We start from the raw sequence: 20972 nt of genomic DNA, 5'->3' as shown, positions 1-20972 counted from the left end.
GTAATGCACTCAAACTCGGCTTTTGAATGTGTAGAAATAATTTCATATTTATCAATTGTTAGTACCTTTTTAGAACATGTACTTACATGACTTGGATGTCATCAGAGTTTATTGGCATATTTATACAGTGATTCCTAATGTATGCTTTAGAAATAGGAATTAGTAGACAAAAGTATACAGCTCTTTTTTAACTAATCTTTAGTCTATCTTACGAAATAGAAGACAAAAATCTGTTGCTAATAAAGAACAGTGAGTTAACCATAATATACATCATTCCTAAAACGTTTCTTACCTACATGATTACTTAAATGGTAAAGTGAGCAAATGTGGGCACTTGGTTTTGAAATGAAGTGGTAGATTAATAATTTTTCTTTTCTTTTCTTTTTTTTTTTTTGAGACAGTGTTTGCTTTGTCACCCAAGCTAGAGTGGGGTGGTGCAATCATAGCTCATTGCAGCTCACACTCTGGGCTCAGGCGATCCTCCTGGCTTAGCCTCTGGGTGGCACGTGCTGCCATACCTCGGCTGGGTACCCGCCCCGCCCCGCCTTGTTGCCCAGGCTGGTCTTGAACTCCTCAGCTCAGGTGATCCTCCAGCCTCAGCCTCCCAAAGTGCTAGTATTATAGGTGTGAGCCACTGTGCTGGCTAAGAATATTTTTTATGAATTTTCTTTTGGAAAGAAATTTCCACTATAATTGATTTATCCATACATATAGTATAGCTCATTTGTAATCTATTTTTAGTATTTTGATTGTTATTGTTTGATTTTTTTTTTTTTTTACATTTTTGCTTGTTTTTATTTAACGTAAGGTACAAAGAATAGGACATAAAGTGAATATTCATACACCGTTGCCTAGATTCAACAATCAATGTTTTGTCACATTTGCTTCATTTATCCCCATTCATTTTTGCTAACGTTCTTTAACAAAAATCGTAGGAAAAAACTCTCCATATCACAGAAATACAATTTCTCCCACGTGTTTTACCATGAATCACTGGAATCATGCATTTCCAGAATCATGCTGTCATGCCTAACAGAATTAACAGTTCATACCTTAATATCAAGGGACACACTGCCACACTAACTTTTCTCTAAGTCAGAAATGTCTTTTTCATTTGTTAAAATCAGGATCCAAGAAAAGACTATTTTATTTTATTTTATTTTATTATTTTTTTTGAGACAGAGTCTCACTGTATCGCCCTGGGTAGAGTGCCATGGCATCACAGTTCATAGCAACCTCAAACTCTCAGGCTCAAGCGATTCTCTTGCCTCAGTCTTCCCAGTAGCTGGGATTACAGGCGCCTGCCCCAACACCTGGCTAAAAGGACTATTTTTTTTTTTTTGTAGAGACAGAGTCTCACTGTACCGCCCTCGGGTAGAGTGCCGTGGCGTCACATGGCTCACAGCAACCTCTTAACTCTTGGGCTTACGCGATTCTCCTGCCTCAGCCTCCCCAGCAGCTGGGAAGACTATTTTAAAATATAGATTTTTGATTGGGGAAGAAAAACAAAGGAAAACGACATTAACGCATGTCAATGTCATGGGGGGAAAAGGCTAAGGTATAAAGCCTTGTTTGAAGTAGCAGAAGATCAGACATACATTTTACATGAGTTTAAGCCCACTAGCAGAAATCAGCAGAACATGCATAGAATCCCAGTTCCTCTGGTTAAATCATTGTAGTATCCCGGAGTTTAAACATGTACCTGTGAATGTCTCCTTTTTCATAGCCAGGGAGAAAAATCACCTCCTTATTTCTTCTTTTTGAGATACAGTCACACTCTGTCACCCTTCATAGAGCACCATCATCATAGCTCACAGCAACTTCAAACTTCAAACTCTTGGACTCCAGTGATCCTCTTGCCTCAGTTTTTCATTTTTAGTAGAGATGGGGGTGGGAGTGTCTCACTGTTGCTTAGGCTGGTCTTGAACTTGTGAGCTCAAGTGATCACCCAGCGTGCTAGGATCACAGGTGTGAGCCATGCCCAGCCTATTTCTTATTTGCGTGTAAAGCACTTACACTGACAAGCCATGTATGGTGCTGACTCACTACTGATTGAGGTGCACCTTGATGTCGCCTTACCACTGGCTATGTTATCTCCACAAGTGTGCGTTGCCTAAGGCTGTTTTCTTAATTTTACACTCATTTTTTTAATGGTCTACTGCCTTTATCTCAGAGTTGTTTTGAAAATACTGCAACTACTGAAATGTAGTTAGGGCTCAATAAATGTTAGCTGTGTTTGTAAGAAAATTCATTATGCCCAAGTAATTTTTGCTACCCCGTGATTTATGTTTTACTCACTGACCTCATACTTGTTTTGGGGACCTTATGTGGACCCACAAAACCTCTTCCCTTCCTCCGCCTCCACCAATGAAAGGCCTATCTGGCCCCACCCCAAGAGTCCCTAGCCCACCAGAACCTTCCAGAAAGCTGTGGAGTCTTCCTCCTCCTATGCCCAGTACAGAAAGAGGCCTTCAACTGCCCTTCGTACAGATGCCATCTTTGCCCTGCCCTCAGGAGTGGAAAAGCAACCACCACATGTGCTCACTAGTCAGTGGAAGCTAAACAATGGGCACCGGGCTGGGGGGGTCTCCATCCCTTTCCTTAAACGTGGCCTGAACCTCTCTTTGTCTCCTCTGGGTACAACATGAACCCCTTTAGTACCTAACTGTAATGTCTGTTACTAATAAGATTTACAAATTCTCCTTGTCCAAACAAGTCACCACGCTATAAAATACTATACACAATTGCAAAGAATACAGATTGACATGAGAATTACATGGAGCAGGTTTCTAAGAGTTAATGTGACAAGTGCTGCCAGTAGGTGGTTTCTGGGAGACAAAAACTGTCAAAGCCTGATAATGTTAAAGGCTAACAATGCCCACCCTTTCTTTCTAGTATAACTAAGGGTTACAGCCTGCTCTCTGCCTAGTAGACAGCTTTGTGTCAGGAATACAACAGGCCAACCTTTATAGACAGGAGGCAAGCTGACCAATTCTATTTTGGTTAATCCCTTGGGAACTCCATCTGCACTTTCTCACAAACAGAACCAAATTATGATCAAACTTAGCAATGCACTGTGTCAATGCCACACGTGATAGGTAACCCCCGTGATAGTTGCTAGAACAGAATAAAACTTTCTTCTTGGGGTTGGTCATGGCAGTGCATACCTGTAATCCCGGCTGCTCCAATGGCTGAGGCAGAAGAATCATTTGAGCCCAGGAGTTTGAGGTTGCTGTGAGCTATGATGACACCACTACACTCTAGCTGAGGTGACAGAGCAAGACCCTGTCTCAAAAACAAAACAAGCCTGGGTGAGATGGCTCACACCTGTAATCCTAGTACTCTGAGGGGCCAAGGCAGGTGGATTTCCTGAGCTCACAGGTTCAAGACAAGCCTGAGCCAGTGAGAGACCTCATCTCTAAAAATAGCTGGGCATTGTGGTGGGTACCTGTAATCCCAGCTACTTGGAAGGCTGAGGCAAGAGAATCGCTTGATCCCAGGAGTTTCAGGTTGCTGTGAGCTGTGATGCTACCACACTCCACTAAGGGCAACAAAGTGAGACTCTTGTCTCAGGGCGGCGCCTGTGGCTCAGCGGGTAGGGCGCCGGTCCCATATGCCGGAGGTGGCGGGTTCAAGCCCAGCCCCGGCCAAAAATAAAAAAAAAAAAAAGAGAGAGACTCTTGTCTCAAAAAAAGACAAAAACAAAACAAAAAGTTCTTAGAGTCTTAGAGTATTGAAACTGTAAAAGAAAAAATTGTATTACAGATGTATTGATACTGTAATCTGTGTACCTTCCATTGGAAAAAAAACCAACTGGTAAAATGGTTCAGCCTCTCAGGAAAGTTTTCATTCACAGTCTGTTTTGAGGTTTTGAAGTAGGTACTTGCTGTGTGGTTAACAAAAATTGAGGAACTTAAATCTATCTTATGTTTGTAGTTTTGGTAGAATTTCTCCATCAGTTGGATAATTTGGGATTCCCAAGGTATGATAAATCTAGGATTATGGAATCATGGTGTTGTCCTAAGGTCCTTTTTTGGGCACTGTGTTCTCCACTATAGATGGTTTCAGGAGTGAGAAGAGACTCTGCCCTGTGTTACAGTCTTGCAGAGTGAAGGTGCTTGCTGTGTGTGCACGTCTGTTCTCATAGAGATCTGCTCAGCAAAGGGAGGGACTTAATCGGGGTCTGGGGCTTAACCTGTGCCCGGGTGTGCCCATTGTTTAGCTTCCACTGACTAGTGAGCACATGTGTTTGCTTTTCCACTCCTGAGACACTTCACTTTAGGATAATGGTTTGCAGTTCCAAGTTGCTGCAAAAGACAGTATTTCATTTCTTTTTATGGCTGAGTAGTACTCCATGGTGCATTTATACCATATATTATTTCTATCAACTCGCGAATTGATAAACACTTAGATTGATTGCATTTCTTTGTGATTATGGCACATTTACTCTTGAATTAGCAGTACCTGGGATAATTTTTTATTTTTTGATACAGAGTTTCACTTTGTCACCCTAGCTCACAGCAACCTCACTCTTAGGCTCAAGCATTTCTCTTGCCTCAGACTCCCAAGTAGCTGGGACTACAGGTGTCTGCCACAGTGCCTGGCTATTTTTAGAGATGGGGTCTTGCTCTGGCTCAAGCTGGTCTCAAGCCCATGAGTTTAGGTAATCCACCCGCTTCAGTCCCCAGAATGCTAGGATTGCAGGCGTGAGCCGCTGTGTCCAGCCAGAAAATAGTGTCTTTAAGCCAGAGGGCGGAGGGGTGTCTTGCATTCTTAAAGCATCAGTGAGCGCCATTCCAGTGAGTTTTGTAGTCCCAAACTCCTTTGAAATAATTGGCAGAAGGGAAAGGGGAAGCCAGTAAAGATTCATTAATTCATTTATGATGCTAATTATCTTGGTAAACTAGTGAGGTCTTTCCCAGGTGTTACAAATGAAGAAACTGAGGCACAGAAGTGCTACTAAACTGACGCAAGTTCACGCAGCTACAATAGGGGGTAGTAAGTTATTTTATCTTAGTATCTCACTCTGTTCTTTGATCTGTGAAAGAAACAGGTTTGCTTTCCCATTCATTGAGGTCTGCATTTGATTTTTTATACTGTTGATTGTTGTATCTGTAATAGATTGTGTTGTTATCAATAATTGCAGATGTATAAACATTCCAACAATAAGGCCATGACTACAGGGGCGATTGCTGCGATGCTGTCCACAATCCTGTACTCCAGGCGCTTCTTCCCATACTATGTCTACAACATCATCGGTGGACTTGATGAGGAAGGTAGAGTTTTTCTTTCTGGAAGATGGCAGGGGAGGTTGTTTGCATTTCCTAGATTTATGTATTTCTATCTGGAGTTGGAAAGAATCACAAACACCAACCTTTTTATTCCTCTGCTGCAAGTTGCAAGAATAAGAGTTGCTTTGGGCCACACATTAAATACACAAACACAACTGATAGTTGATATGCAAAACAAAAGGTCTGTGCACTCTTTTCACAAAACAGATACCACAGATAAGCAGAACAGTTCTCCAAAAATCAGCATGTGGCTTATGGGCTGCAGGTTGGACACCCTGGACCCAACAACTTCATTTTCTGCTAATGAAAGTGATGAAGAAACTGAAGCAAAAAGGAAAACGGCTGACATCCAAAGGCATCAAGCAAGTGGAGTATTAAAACTGTAATAGCAAACGTTGAGCAGCCAGTTACTATTTTTTTCAGGATCTTGCATAGCTTAGAAGTAAGTTAGCATTTTTATCTTACATAAAGGAATCTGGCATCAAGAAGCTTGACTTAAATATGTTCTGAATATTCAAGAAACCACTTAAAAGTGATGTGTGAGAGGTCATTTGTAGTAATTAGGGAATTTTTGTTTGTTTTTGAGACAGCCTTGCTCCTTTGCTCCAGGTGGAGTGCAGTGGCTTTATTGTGGTTCACAGCAGCCCCAACTAGAGGGCTTACGTGAGCCTCAGCCTCCCCAGCAGCCAAGACTGCAGATGCATCACCATGCTTGGCTCAGGACATTCTTGAAGCAGCTTCAATTTTCTGTCAGAGTCAGACCAGGAATGCCTGAGAAAATCTTGTAACTTGACATCACTATTCCGTTTTTGATTCAAAGCTTGTGTTACTCCACATGGGCACTGCTGTTTTCCATCAGTTCTGATTTGGATTGGCTTTTGGTTGCTTTCAGAAACCAAGTACAGTCCCCAGGACAGGTCTGTGCCACCATGTAGAGTAGTTCATTGTGCTAAGAAGTAACAAAAATGTCTAGACAAGTAGGTAATTGGAATAAGTTCATTTTCTGTGTTGTGTCCAGCTGAACGTGAGGCTGGAGTTGTCCCACAGGTGATGGTGGTGGAGTTCACTCAAGGGGCTGCCCCAGATCCAGCTGGGATTCCACAGCAAGAAGCACTGAATGCCAGGGTGCTGTATCCAAAGCATCTATTAGGGAGACTCAAGTGCAGAGTGCTGCAGCGTTCCTTGTGCAGGCAGGGAGAGGAATGCCCACCATGAGAGGGTCTAGTTACAGAGCTGTTGCAGGTTTAAGGATTTTGGTTCAAGTCACGGCTGGTTTCTGTGTGTTTTGCAGCAGGGCTAACTGCTTGGTGTTTTTAAGCAGCATCCTGAATAGCTGTCAGGACCTGGGAATGCTCAAGGTCCCGACTTGGGTTCAAGCCTGCAGAGGAAAGTATGCTGCTGGCCGGTCACACAGCGTCAGGGCACTCTGTGTTTCTCAGTCAGATGCAGAAGGAAGGGGAGCACTGGGGCCCTGCGTCCTGGGTGTTGACTCCTGTCCCTTTCTGTTCCATGAGCCTTTTCTTTGCTCTCCCTATTCACTCTGCTCCATGTGGGGCCTTGGGGAGTGTTCTGTCATTTTTCTTACCATGGTTAGTAGACAAGCTAAGCTTACACAATTTCTTTTTTTTTTGTCTCACTTTGTCACCCTCGGTAGAGTGCTGTGACACCAACTTCAAACTCTTGGGCTTAAGCGATTCTCTTGCCTGAGCCTCCCAAGTAGCTGGGACTACAGGCACCTACCACAATACCTGGCTATTTTTGTTGTTGTTACAGTTGTCATTGTTGTTTAGCAGGCCTGGACCGGGTTTAAAGCCACCAACCAGCCCTAGTGTATGTGGCTGGCGCCCTAATTACTAAGCTACTGACGCCAAGTCTACAATTTCTTTTTAAGGTTTTCAATCTTACTTGAAAACAAAGAAGATATAAAGTATAGAAATGGTAAATAGAAATGATTACCTTTAACCTGGGTTAATTGGTTTTAGCCACAGATTAGTTTGCCTGCTGTAGCACGCTGGGTGGGTTTTTTGACTTGCATATACCTGTCTTGAATGTTAGGTTAATAGATTCTCATTTTAGCAATATTAAAAATAGCTGCCAAGGCTTGGCACCTGTAGCACAGTGGTTACAGGACCGGCTACGTGCACCAAGGCTGGCGGGTTCAAACACAGCCGGGCCAGCTAAACAACAATGATAACCACCACCAACAACAAAAAAAGCCAAGTGTTATTGCGGGCACCTATAGTCCCAGCTATTAATTTTTATTCTGGTGGATGATGGTTCTTTAGCCCTTTTGTGTCCTCATCCTCATTAGCACCCTCCTGTGACACAGTAGGCTTTTGATATTTAATGTTCTTACTATAACCAGATAAATAACTGATCTTTCGTTGTGCTAAGTGATGTGCTGTGATATTTCCTGTTACACAACAGTTTATTTCATCAGGAGGTAGCTCTCTCTGATTGGCTTGGGTTTCTTTAACCACCTGTAGTTCTTCACACTCCCTGTGTGCAATTCATGAAGGGCTGCTGTGCCCCTCACTCCAGAAAGGACCAGTCTCCGGGGCCTGATGCCACCCTGTCTCCTTCTGCAGTCCCTGTAGGTCCTACAGTGTAGAAATTTCCTTTGCCTTTCTTCTGGCATTGGTCTCCCTGCTTGCTGGATCCCATGCTTTGTTTTCCTTAGTTTACTTCCTTATTTTGGAAGCATTTATCTCCCAAGAGACCTTTTTGAGACATGGCTTTTTTTTTTTTTTTTTTGTAGAGACAGAGTCTCACTTTATAGCCCTTGGTTAGAGTGCCATGACATCACACAGCTCACAGCAACCTCCAACACCTGGGCTTAAGCGATTCTCTTGCCTCAGCCTCCCAAGTAGCTGGGACTACAGGCACCCGCCACAACGCCCAGCTATTTTTTGGTTGCAGTTCAGCCGGGGCCGGGTTTGAACCCGCCACTCTTGGCCTATGGGGCCGGCGCCTTACCGACTGAGCCACAGGCGCCGAGACATGGCTTTTAGGATCTTTTCTTTATGTTGGTGTTGTGCAGTTTCACAGTGATGCTCCTTGTCAATGCCTTTTCTCATTTCCCCTGTTTCTCTGTCTTCCCTTTTCACTCCCCTCCTCCTCCTCACCTTGTCCACAAACCACCTGGACTGTGGCCCTGTGTTTATTGTCTGCCCACATCTTGTCCAGCTCTTTGCCCTTTTATTTTCATGAAGATTCCTCAGTTAACTTTTCATTCATTATGGATTGCTTTTATTTCTGACATCATTAATTTTCAACAGCTTTTTCTTACTTTCTACCTTTGTTTTGTTAATTATCCTGTTTTTTAAAGGTGTTTTTGTATTTTCTTTGACGTTTTCTTGTGTTCTCTGCATTTTCATCAGATTGCCCTTATTCATTTTGTGGCTTTCCCTTATGATAGAGGCGTCCTTCAAATTTCTTTTGGGTTTTGCCTGTCCATTCATAGTGAAGAGCGTGGTGCGACAAAGTCTGATTGTGAAGGTGTGTGTTGGCATGAAATCGTTTGCCTGGGTGGTACGGGGCGGTAAGAGGACAACTGGCAGATTTCTTGGCTGAGGTGGGGCAGGGGCTGGAGATCTCTATTCTGTGTGTATCAGCTTCCCATTTCATGTACTTCACCACCCCCCTTTACAAACCTCAGAGCCTCTGCTGACATCTCAGGAGCCTGCTTTCTGTGTTCAGTGTAGGTGCATGTGGGGGCCTAGCCCGAGGGCTCCTTGTCAAGACTGTCAGCATAGCGGCCATGGCTTTTCTCAGTGTCAACCACTATCTTTGTGGCCTCTGTGTCTAAAGCTGCTGTGGTGGTTTTAGCTTTTCTGCAGTAAAAACAAGTACATGTTAAAAAATAGCCAGGCGTTGTGGCGGGCACCTATAGTCCCAGCTATTTTGGAGACTGAGGCAAGAGTATCGCTTAAGCCCAAGAGTTTGAGGTTGCTGTGAGCTGTGACGCCACAGCACTCTGCCCAGGGCGACAGCTTGAGACTGTCTCAAAAAAAAAAAAAAAAGTACATGTTTATACACATGGTCAAGCCGTTTTGTTATGTAAGCGTGGCGGTAGGTAGTAGATATGTTTTTCTGCCACTGTGCTTTGTGTTGTCATGGAGGTATGCCTAGTGATTTTTTTTAAAGACAGGGTCCTGCTCTCTCACACAGGCTGGAGTATAGTGACTTGATCAAAATGTACTGCAGCCTCAGAATCCTGGGCTCAAGCAATCCCTCTGCCTCAACTTCCCAAGCAACTGGGACTATAGGTGCCTACCACTACACCTGGTTAATTTTTAATTTTTTAATTTTATATTTTAGAGATGAGACCTATGTTGTCCAGGCTGGTGTTGAAGTACAGGCCTTAAGCATTTCTCCCACCTTGGCCCACCAAAATGCTGGGATTATAGGCAAGAGCCACCATACCCAGCCGATTATGATTTTTTTTTTTTAAGTACATGAAATGGGAAACTGATATACACAGAACAGGGACTTCTAGCCCCTGCCCCTCCTCAGCCTAGAAAGCTGCCAGTCGTCCTGTTACAGCCCTGCGCCACCCAGGCAAACAATTTCAGGAAACTTATTTGAAGAAGGTGCTGCTTACCTGAACACTCTGTGAAGCCTGCAATTAACAAGGCATGCCAACACACTGTGGCCCAGGCTAGAGTGCCGTGGCATCATACTTCCCAGCAACCCCAAATTCCTAGGCTCAAGTGATCCCCCTTGCCTCAGCCTCCCGGGCAGCGGGGACTACAGGCGCCTACTACAACTCCCAGCTAGTTTTTATATTTTTATTTATTTATTTATTTTTATTTCTATTTATTTTTTTGAGGCAGGGTTCCATTATGTCACCCTTGGTAGAGTGCCGTGGTACCACAGCTCACAGCAGCCTCAAACTCTTGGACTCAAGCAGTTCTCTTGCCTCAGCCTCCCAAGTAGCTGGGACCACAGATACCCTCTACAACACCCGGCTATTTTTAGAGACGGAGGTCTCACTGTGGCTCAGGCTGGTCTCCAACCTGTGAGCTCAGGCAATCCACCTACCTCAGCCTCCCAAGTGCTGGGATTATAGGCGTGAGCCACTTTGCCTGGCTCATTTGGGTATTACTTGTAGTAGCCGCTGTTTGTCGTAGTAGTTGTACAAACGTCAGATGTCTGTACTCTGGTGCTGCCTATATGGACATAACGGGCAACCCTTATCTTCCTGGAATAAATTTGTAGTTGTTGAATTAATGGGTCAGAGGAATGTTTTTTTTTTTTTTTCCCGAGACAGAGTCTCACTTTATCACCCTCAGTAGAGTGCTGTGGTGTCACAGTTCACAGTAACCTCCAACTCCTGGGCTTAACGCGATTCTCTTGCCTCAGCCTCCCAAGTAATTGGGACTACAGGTGCCTGCCACAATGCCTGGCTATTTTGTTGTTGTTGTTGCAGTTTGGCTGGGGCTGGGTTTGAACCTGCCAGCCTTAGTATATGGGGCTGGCGCCCTACCCACTGAGCCACAGGCGCAGCCTGGAATTTTGGTGTTTTTTTTTTTTGTTTTGTTTGTTTGTTTTTCATTTTGTTGGTGCTGTTGGCCTTTCCTTCAGAGATGTGTACCAGTACTCTCCTCCCAGCAGGGGCATGATTTACCTATTTTCTGTGTAACCTTCCCAGTCAAAACTAACACATTGTAAAACATCTTTGCCCATTCAATAGTTTATTGCTTTAATTTATACATGTTTTAAATTATTTTTAATTTTTATGTTAATAATTTTTATGTAAATATTTTTATTTTATGTAAATAAAAATTTTAATAATTTTTATGTAAAAAAATTTTAATATTTTTTATGTAAATAAAAATTTTAATAATTTTTATGTAAATAAAAATTAAAAGTGTTGGGGGCATCTTTTCATGTGCTTACTCACTTTTTTATTTGTTTTTTTAAAAACTGGTCCATAGGGCAGCGCCTGTGGCTCAGTGAGTAGGGTGCCGGCCCCCACATACTGAGGGTAGTGGGTTTGAACCTAGCCCTGGCCAAACTGCAACAAAAAAATAGCCAGGCGTTGTGGCAGGTGCCTGTACCCCCAGCTACTTGGGAGGTTGAGGCAAGAGAATTGCCTAAGCCCAAGAGCTGGAGGTTGCTGTGATCTGTGATGCAACGGCACTCTACCGAGGCAACAAAGTAAGACTTTGTCTCTAAAAATAAATAAATATAAATAAAAAAATAAAAACTGATCCACATATGCTAGAACCTTTTTGTAAGTTGACCACCCAAGGGACTGTAACAAACTGATTGACATATGTAGGGGTCAACATAAGGAACTTACATTGAGTACATGCGGTGCATGTCCAGTTAGTGAAAATTAGGTCAGTATAAGGAAGTGGTCAAGTATGGAGGTTCTGCTATTTAACTTTTGCTTATTCCTAATTTGCCAGGGTTTTTTATTTTTTTCTGATTTTCAAGAACTGCATTCATACCTCTGTCGTGAATGTGATAGATGTCCCCCAAGAATGTTCTTTGCCTCTTAACTTTCTAGGGCTGTCTCTTTGCTACACGGAATTTTCTGATCGTCATACAGTTAAGTCCATCAATCTTTTTTTAACAGCATTGAATTTTTTACCTTGTTTGAAAAGTCTTCCCCCGTCCAAAGCTTACATATGTTTATTTCTAAGATTTGTCTCATTTTATTTTTTATGTTGAAATCATTGGGCTTTTTGGAATTTATTTTGATAAGGAAAAGCAGTTTGTTTTTTTTTAGACAGAGCCTCACTTTATTGCCCTCAGTAGAATGCTGTGGCATCACAGCTTGCAGCAACCTCCAATTCTTGGGCTTAGGCAATTCTCTTGCTTCAGCCTCCCGAGTAGCTGGGACTGTAGGCACCCACCACAACATCCGGCTATTTTTTGTTGTTGCTGTTTGGCCAGGGCCGGTTCGAACCCACCACCCTTGGTATATATGGGGCCAGCGCCCTACCCACTGAGCCACAGGCGCTGCCCAGGAAAAGCAATTTATGGTCAAGATTTATTCTTTTCTGCACTTATTTTACAAGTGTGTCTCTTCCTCTTTTTAGGAGGTCTTTGAAACTCTGTTCTTGGAACATATCTTTCTTAGTTATGTGTGATTTTCTAAGATTGGGTACATCTAAGATTTTCTACATTGGGTAAAGCTTTGGGGTCTCATTTTGTGGCCTGTTGGCCTCATGAGAAATAACATTGTTTCTTACACCTCCCATCCCTTTCTGTCTGTGTATGTTCAGGGCAGTGGACTGCCCACCGAGGTCTTATTTCTTGGCACATTCTTGCTTCCAGCAAAAACACTTCTCCAGGTTTTCTTTTTTTTTTTGGCTGGGGCTGTGTTTGAACCCGCCACCTCCGGCATATGGTACCGGCGCCCTACTCCTTGAGCCACAGGCACCGCCCTCCAGGTTTTCTTAGGTGGTCTCAGATGTTGCTTTCCAGCAGGGAATCCAGTCTCTATGACTCTGCAGTGGGAGAAAGACACAAAGCTAACCATGGCAGTTGTCCATAGACAGTAAATAGACTGTCCCTATCTCTTGCCTCCCCTGGTCATACTGTACAAAATTATTCCCCTCTTTTCTTGCCTCTGATCTCATGCTCAGAATAACCACCCACAGTTTTCTATTTATCATTCTGGACTTTTTAATCTTTATTGTTTATAGAGATGGAAGCTTGCTATGTTGCCCATGCTGGTGTCAAACTCCTGGTCTCAAGCGATTCTCATCCCCTTGGCCTCCCAAAGTGCTGGGATTACAGGCATGAGCTATCACGCCCAGCCTCCAGACTTTTTTTGTGTTTATACAAACATATATACAGTTTTCTTAGGCTTTTAAATAAAAATTGGATTGTGCTATACATATTATAGCACTTTCTTCATTTTACTTTGTTTTGTGGACGTGTTCTCCAACCTCCGCATCTGTAGAAGTCTTCCTCTTCCTAGGCTGCCAAATACTAATTAAGTATACATCTAACACATAGTGTATTGGAAATTGCTTTATGTAGGTTAACTTACTACCTCCCAACCCTCTGAGATGATATAAAATATCTGATATAAAATACATAAAACAGATATATTTCTGTTTTAACCGAAAAAAGCAGCCTAACCAGGCCTCCCAGTCAGTGTGGGGGAGGCAGGGTTGCACCTGGCAGACTGGCTCCTAGGTTTGCCTTTACACTGCTCAGCTTCCCACTGTGTGGGTAACTAATGGCTTTTAGGTTGCTTGTAACTTTTGGCTCTTTCAAATATTACAACAATGTTCTCCTTCATATTGCTTTATGTGTTTACATAAACATTTTTGTAGGATAAATTCTATTCCATCAGTGAGATTACTGGGTGTTGAGGTACGTACTTTTTACATTTACATAGATTCTGCTGTTCTTCAAAAAGCATGATTTTACTTATTTTGTGATTCATACTGCCTTAGGCGCACATTTCTCTGTTACATGAATTCACACCCTGTTTTTCTTACACAAATATTAGTGATTCTAATCTGGTAGTGCAAGACAACTGGTTACGTTTCAGGCAAACTGTTCTTTCCTATGTGGCATTTCTATTCTGAAATCCCTTTTTTATTATATATTGGTTTATAGTACTGATGTTAAAGTGTATGCTTTAAAAAGTTTTCCCTGTTGTTGCTCACATAATTAGCACTGGGAAAATTTAAAACTGTCTAATGTGTACAAAACTATACTAGTTTATATTTTAGGAATGTCATTAGGAGTATGGTCAGACTCAGAGCCTGTGACCATTAGCCAGTGCATCTGTGAAACCACATAACATATTGTAGGGCCACAGAATAGTCATCAGTGACATTAGCTTAAACAGCCTAAAGAACTGCTGGGAAGATTGATCATAGCATTTGAGTGACGGTGTGGAGCCTCTTGCCTCTGACCACATTCCAAGCCCTAGGTTAGTGGTTTTTCAAGCTTTTTTATCCAAGGGCACACTTAAATTGTGTTTAACAAAAAAAAGTAAAAAAAAATTACTTCACTGTGCTTTTGAATTTCTTTCAAAAATAATGTACTTAATGATTTTTAAAAATTTTTGTGGCGGGTCTGGTGCTGTGGCTCATGCCTATAATCCTAGCACTTTGGGAGGCCGAGGCAGGTGGCTTGCCTGAGATGATCGTTTGAGACCAGTCTGAGCCAGAGTGTGACCTCGTCTCTAAAAATAGCTGGACATTGTAGCGGGTGCCCGTAGTCCCAGCTACTCGGGAGACTGAGGCAAGAGAATCGATTGAGCCCAAGAGTTAGAGGTTGCCGTGAGCTACGATAGGACGGTACTCTACCAAGAGTGACAAAGTGAGACTCTGTCTCAAAAAAAAAAAAAAAAAAAAATGGTGGCCCGCCTAAGATTCTCTTACTGCATACCAGTTGAAAATGACTGCTCTAGGTGGTGGTTAAGAGCAACCCTGAGGAGCCTGGGCCAAGATAATGGTGTCCAATGACTGTCACCTATGCCCCAGTGACTTCTGTTTCTTACCTGTGTAGCAGTGACTGTTCCGTCTCCTCTGCAGCACTGTGGTCTGCCTGTCACCTGTGCACAGCTAGGGCTGTGTTCTCTGTTAGCTGAAATTTTAACCAAGTCAGTAGTCCATTCTGTACATGGTGTCACATTTTGACTGGGTTTATATTTACTGTGTTCTTGGGATTATGACCAGTTGACATGTCATGGAGACTGTTTTCTTCTTTAAGGGAAAGGAGCTGTGTACAGTTTTGACCCGGTGGGGTCCTACCAGAGAGATTCCTTCAAGGCTGGAGGCTCAGCAAGTGCCATGCTACAGCCCCTGCTCGATAACCAGGTAATGGCGCCACACCCTGCCTATCCTGTTTGTGAGCAATGCCTTCCTCCCACTTCTCCTCTTCATCAAGCAGAGACTTTCTCCTTAATTTCTGCTGAGTTTGTTTCACTGATTTGCTGACCCAGACCTTCCCATCCTGCTCTGTGTGCTATAGCTGCTGTCCTGTGGGTCCATTCCTACTTCCATGGCTTTGATTTTTTCTTTGTCCTCACAGCTCTGATGTCTGCAGTGTTGGTTTTCAGTTTGCCTCTTGATGTCTTATCTGAAGGTCCTGAAAATGCCTTTTCCCCCCATAACCATTTCTGTGTGCTTAATTTTGTATTCTGTCACCCAGGTGTGTAGGTGACCCGTGAACAACATAAGAATTAGGGTGCTAACCCCTGAGCAGTCATAACTATTCATATAATCTTTTTTCTTTTGAAGCAGAGTTTCACTTTGTCCTCCTGGGGAAAGTGCCATGGCATTGTAGCTCATAACAACCTCAAACTCATGGGCTCAAACAATCCTCTTACCTCAGCCTCCATAGTAGCTGGGACTGCAGGCACACGCCACAATGCCTGGCTAGTTGTTTTGTTCTATTTTTTAAACAGAGACAGGGTCTCACTATTGCTTAGGCTGGTCTTGAACTCCTGAGCTCAAGTGATTGCCTGGGCTTCCCAGAGTACTGGGATCATAGGCAAGAGCCACCACCCCCACATGTAACTTTTTTTTTTTTTTTGTGGTTTTTGGCCGGGGCTGGGTTTGAACCCGCCACCTCTGGCATATGGGACCGGCACCCTACTCCTTGAGCCACAGGCGCCGCCAGCCCACATGTAACTTTTGACTCCTTAAAGAGTGAACTACTATTAGTCTTACTGATAACATAAACAGTTAATACATACCTTGTATATCATATGTATTATATGCTGTATTTTGCAATAAACTAGAGAAAATAGTTGTTAGGAAAATGATATGGAAAATGTTATAAAAGTCATAAAGAAGAGAAGCTGTATTTACAGTACTGTCTTGTTTTTTGTCAATGCTATAAATTTTTGCCATCTGTTTTGTTTGCAAGGTGAATTGTCTGAAATGGTGGCATTTGCAGCTATGGACCTGCCATGCATGTCAACCAGTTGAGCTTTTCTTATAATGTCATGACTTCTCTGCTGCTTGGTGACACCTTTAGTGTCACTAGTGCCACTTTTTGGGGTCCCATGATGTTACTCAGAGTTCATGGTACTACCCTAGGCATGGTGGAGAGCCACACAACATGCAGCTTACTGGAGTGGTAAGTAGTTCATGTAGGGACAGTGAGCAGCCCTTGCCAGTTAGGTGTGTGCTGGTACCCTGGAAACTCCCAAGGACTCCCAGCAACTCTGAACAGCTCCTCAAAACTCTCAACATCTCCCAGCAACTCCCTACACTCAAGAACAACTCCCAGGAACTCCTAACAACTCCCAACACTCAGAATAACTCATAGCAACTCCCTAAAATTCCCAAAAACTCCCAGGAACTCCCAGCAAGTCCCAACACCTCACAACTTCAACCCTCACAGCAGCTCTCAACAATTTGCAGCAGCTCTCAAGAACTCCCAACAATTCACAACAACTCCCTACACTCTCAGCAACTCACAGCAACTCCCAACACTCCTAGCAACTCTCAACACTCACAGCAACTCCCAGGTACTCAACATTCACAACTCACAGAAACTCTCAGAAGATCCTAGCAACTCCCAAAAGATTCCAGCAACTCCCAACTTCCATCTACTCCTGACAGTTCCCAGCAGATGCCAACAATTCCCAACACCCAGTATCTCCCAACAATTCCTAACAATTCCCAAACAGATCCTAGGAACTCCCAGCAGCTCACTGTAACTCCCAACACTCAAACAGCTCCCAGCAACTCACAATACAACTCCCAACACTTTTCTCCTAATAACTCCCAGCACCTCACAACACTGACAACTCCCAACACTTTCAACAACAACTAACAAATGCCAGCAACTCACATAACTCCCAGCAGCTCCTAATTCTCAACACTCAAAACAACTCACAGCATGGCTCGGCGCCTAGCTCAGTGGTTAGGGCTTCGGCCAAATACACTGGGGCTGGTGGGTTCGAATCCAGCCCAGGTCTGCTAACCAACAATCACAACTACAACAAAAAAATAGTGGGGCATTGTGGTGGGCATCTGTAGTCCCAGCTACTTGGGAGGCTGAGGCAAGACAATTGCTTAAGCCCAAGAGTTGGATATTTCTCTCCACTGCAAATGGTGCCATGTACTATTTCCAAGTTTAAGTTTGTTTTTTTTTTAATATCAGAATATCACAGGGGTACACAAGTTTTAATTACATAATTTGCTTTTATACACTTCAGGTCCAAGTTTTAAGTATGCCCTTCAGCCAGAATGTATGCACTTTACCCGTTAGGTGTGAATTAACCCAACCCCTCCTCCTGCTCTCACCTACTTGATTGCCACTGAGTTTTGCTTCCCTGAATGGACAGAAGTGTTGATCCACTGGTTCCACTTTAGTATTGAGTCCATGAGGTGTTTTTCTGTTCTTGGGATTTGTCACTTAAAACAGGTCTCTAGTTCCATCTAAGATGCTGGGGCACCATTTTTTATGGCTGAGTAGTACTCCATGGTATACATATACCTCATTTTGTTAGTCCGCCTATGTTTTCATGGGCACTTGGGTTGTTCTACATCTTTGCAATTGTAAATTGTGCTGCTGTAAACATTCGGGTGCAAGTGTCTTTATGATAAAATGACCCTTTTTCTTTTTTTTTTTTTTTTTTTTTTTGTAGAGACAGGGTCTCACTTTATGGCCCTCGGTAGAGTGCTGTGGCCTCACATAGCTCATAGCAACCTCCAACTCCTGGGCTTAAGCGATTCTCTTGCCTCAGCCTCTCGAGTAGCTGGGACTACAGGCGCCTGCCACAACGCCCGGCTATTTTTTGGTTGCTGTTTGGCCGGGGCCGGGTTTGAACCCGTCACCCTCGGTATATGGGGCAGGCGCCTTACCAACTGAGCCACAGGCGCCGCCGACCCTTTTTCCTTTGGGTAAATACCTAGTAGTGGAATTGCCAGATCTGTAAGTGTAGGTTTTGTTAAGTTTTAACTTTTTATAATTTGTGCATGTTTTATGGTAGTAAATGGTAAAATAGGCTAGTGTCTACATATATTTATGCATTCACAACATACTTGGCTTTTCTTCCTTTTTGTTGATGTTTCTGGGCTATATCGTTTATCTGCAAGTTTTTTCAAATTGTTACAAATCTCAAAAAAACTATCTATACATTAGACCCTCCATAGCAGACCACCTCCCTACACTGACCACCTCCTTCATTTGACTTGATTCTTATAGATGGGACTTACATCACATGTATGTGTCAGTATCAGTAGGCCTAGTTTCTCACTGACCACCTCTCTCTGTGTTGACCAATTTGTTACAATCCCCTGGACGGTTAACTTACAGAGGTTCTGCTATATATTTATTGGGAAAAAAAAAATTGAGTAAAGGGCCAGGTACGGTGGCTCATGCTTCTAATCCTAGCACTCTGGGAGGCTGAGGTGGGAAGATTGCTTAGTTTAGGAGTTTGAGACCAGCCTGAGCAAGAATGAGAATCTCTACTTATAAAAAGAAAAAAAACCATAAGTGGACCTGAGCAGTTTAAAACCATGTTGCTCTAAGGTCATGTGTTACTGCTGGCTAGATTCAGGCCCACAATATTAGATTATAGGATGTCCTTGGTAGAGTTCCTTGTGCTTCCCTGCTTCATCCTTCTTTTCTGAAGTTTGTTCTATGTCGCAACCCCTCTGCTTGTTGCTTCTCTGCCATGTCTTCTGCCATCCTGCACTACACCTGACCCCTGCTTCTCCCAGAAATGATGTGTTCCTCCCAAACCCACCCACACTGCTCTACAGCTCTGCTCTGTGACTCTGTCCTACCCTTTGCCTCCTCAGTGTCCTCCCTGCTGAGGCCCTTCTTCAGCAGGCATAGTGGGGGCTCTCCTGGCAGCTTCTAGTCACAGCACATTGTCTTCTGATCTCTGCTTACATATGTCCCCCATCGCTAGAGCATGTGTTCTCGAGAGGTGGGGCTTTGCTCGTGAATACTTGTCACATTTGCAGCTTGTATAGTTCAGCCAAGTCTGGAATGGCTTTAGTCAGAGGGACATTTTAGTTTTGTGTTGATGTCCATCTTCAGACGCATGAGGGTGTTGGGGTCTTGAACCCTCCTCTGTGCTTCCTGCCAAGTGCCTCCTCACTCAGGCCTCCTGTCCCCTCAGGTTGGATTTAAGAACATGCAGAACGTGGAGCATGTCCCTCTGTCCTTGGACAGAGCTATGCGGCTGGTGAAAGACGTCTTCATTTCTGCAGCCGAGAGGGATGTATACACTGGGGACGCACTCAAGATCTGCATTGTGACCAGAGACGGCACCAGGGAGGAGACGGTTCCCCTGAGGAAAGACTAAGCTGCGCCACCCATGCAGAACTTGCAGCTGCTGCTCCTTGGAATTTTCAGACAAATTCGTTTATTAAAGAAAACCGAAGTGCTTATTTTATTATGTGTGTCCTTTCTCAGCAGGACAGGTCTAGGAAGTCAGATTTCTTTTTTTCATTTTCTTCATTCTTCCTGCTTTTTTTTCAGAGATTTTTGTATTCTAGGATGAAAAACAGTTTTCCTTACATTTAGGAGCAAGGAATTTATTTGGAAAAGTTGATCATTAGGGCAAACTTATGAAGAGGGCCTTTTTTATTTCCTCCATCAGCTGCCTGAGGAACCTTTCATCCACCCAGAAAGGGCAGTTTGGAACTAGCCTCAGCAAACATGAGATCTCATCTCTAAAAATAACCAGGCATTGTGGTGGGCACCTGTAGTCCCAGCTGCTTAGGAGGCTGAGGCAAGAGGATTGCATGAGCCAAAGAGGTTGAAGTTGCTGTGAGTTATAACGCCACCACACTCAAGCCCAGGGCAACTGAGTGAGACCCTGTCTCAAAAAAAAAAAAACAACAACAAAACAACTTTTACTAGATGTAAATGGAATATCTTTAAGAGTTTTCCTTCTCTGTACTGTTGCATAGTCTGGAATGCTGTTTTGGAAAAAAAAATCTTCAACCAAAGTAAAAGTAGTAAGAACAATAGTTTTAGCCAGAAATCTGGGATAATTTTTCAAGCACTTCAGTAATGTTAAAATCGAGACCTACTTTTTAAAGAATTTTTTGTTTTAAAACTATTAAATACATTTTAAATTCCCTTATAATATTTGAGTACTTTTCTTGGTTTTGAACACTTCAAATTATACATAACGTAGGAGCTATGATTTTCTTTTAGCAGAAGAGTATCGCCTATGTTATAATGTAATTTTACAATGTTGGAGGTTAATCTTAGAGTACACAATTGGTGGCAGCCTATTAAGAAAATAAAACACATTTTACCTCTCGTTATAAATTGAATTCAGATTATCAGAAATTCCTACTAGATAGTAGCAACGCTGTTGCTCATTGTCACTGGGGCACAATGGTGAGACCAGGACATATTTCCAGCTTAGAGTGTGTTAGGGTTCTCCAGAGGCAGGACTCAGGTTTTACAGAGTGAGAATAAGAAGAAATCTAGGGAGGTGGCCACCCAGTTATGGAGGCTGATGAGTCAGTCAACACTGAAGGCCTGAGAACAAGGTGGCGGTGGCCTCCCCAGTCCCTGTGGCCCAGAGCCGGCTTTTTGGCATCCAAAGGCAAGAGGGATATTGGGGGGGGGGCTCCTCTTTCCTTTGCCTTTTTGTTGTTTCTCACCCCATTTGTTTGGATGGTGCCTGCTCAGTCCATCTGTCAGGCTGATCTCTGGTAAATTCCTTCACAGAACACCCAGAAATAATGCTTTAATGGCTATTTTGTTATC

The 20972-nt window shown here is 43.2% G+C and overlaps 1 protein-coding gene across 2 annotated transcripts in view; it reads left to right on the top strand.

Moving 5' to 3' along the window:
• PSMB1 (proteasome 20S subunit beta 1) overlaps positions 1–19633 on the top strand; it is a 28221-nt gene extending 8588 nt beyond the window's left edge. For both annotated transcript variants that reach the window (XM_053592838.1, XM_053592839.1), the window contains 3 exons: positions 5147–5276; positions 14985–15091; positions 19363–19633. In XM_053592838.1, coding sequence (XP_053448813.1) covers positions 5147–5276; positions 14985–15091; positions 19363–19548 — 423 coding nt within the window. In that variant the 3' untranslated portion in view covers positions 19549–19633. The remainder of the gene's footprint in view (positions 1–5146; positions 5277–14984; positions 15092–19362) is intronic.
• The last annotated feature ends 1339 nt before the right edge of the window (positions 19634–20972 follow it).

This window comes from Nycticebus coucang, chromosome 5 (genome assembly GCF_027406575.1).
Source record: "Nycticebus coucang isolate mNycCou1 chromosome 5, mNycCou1.pri, whole genome shotgun sequence".
NCBI classification, from domain to species: domain Eukaryota; kingdom Metazoa; phylum Chordata; class Mammalia; order Primates; family Lorisidae; genus Nycticebus; species Nycticebus coucang.
Note: the sequence above shows the minus strand (reverse complement) of the source record. Positions and strands in the feature narration are given on the sequence as shown.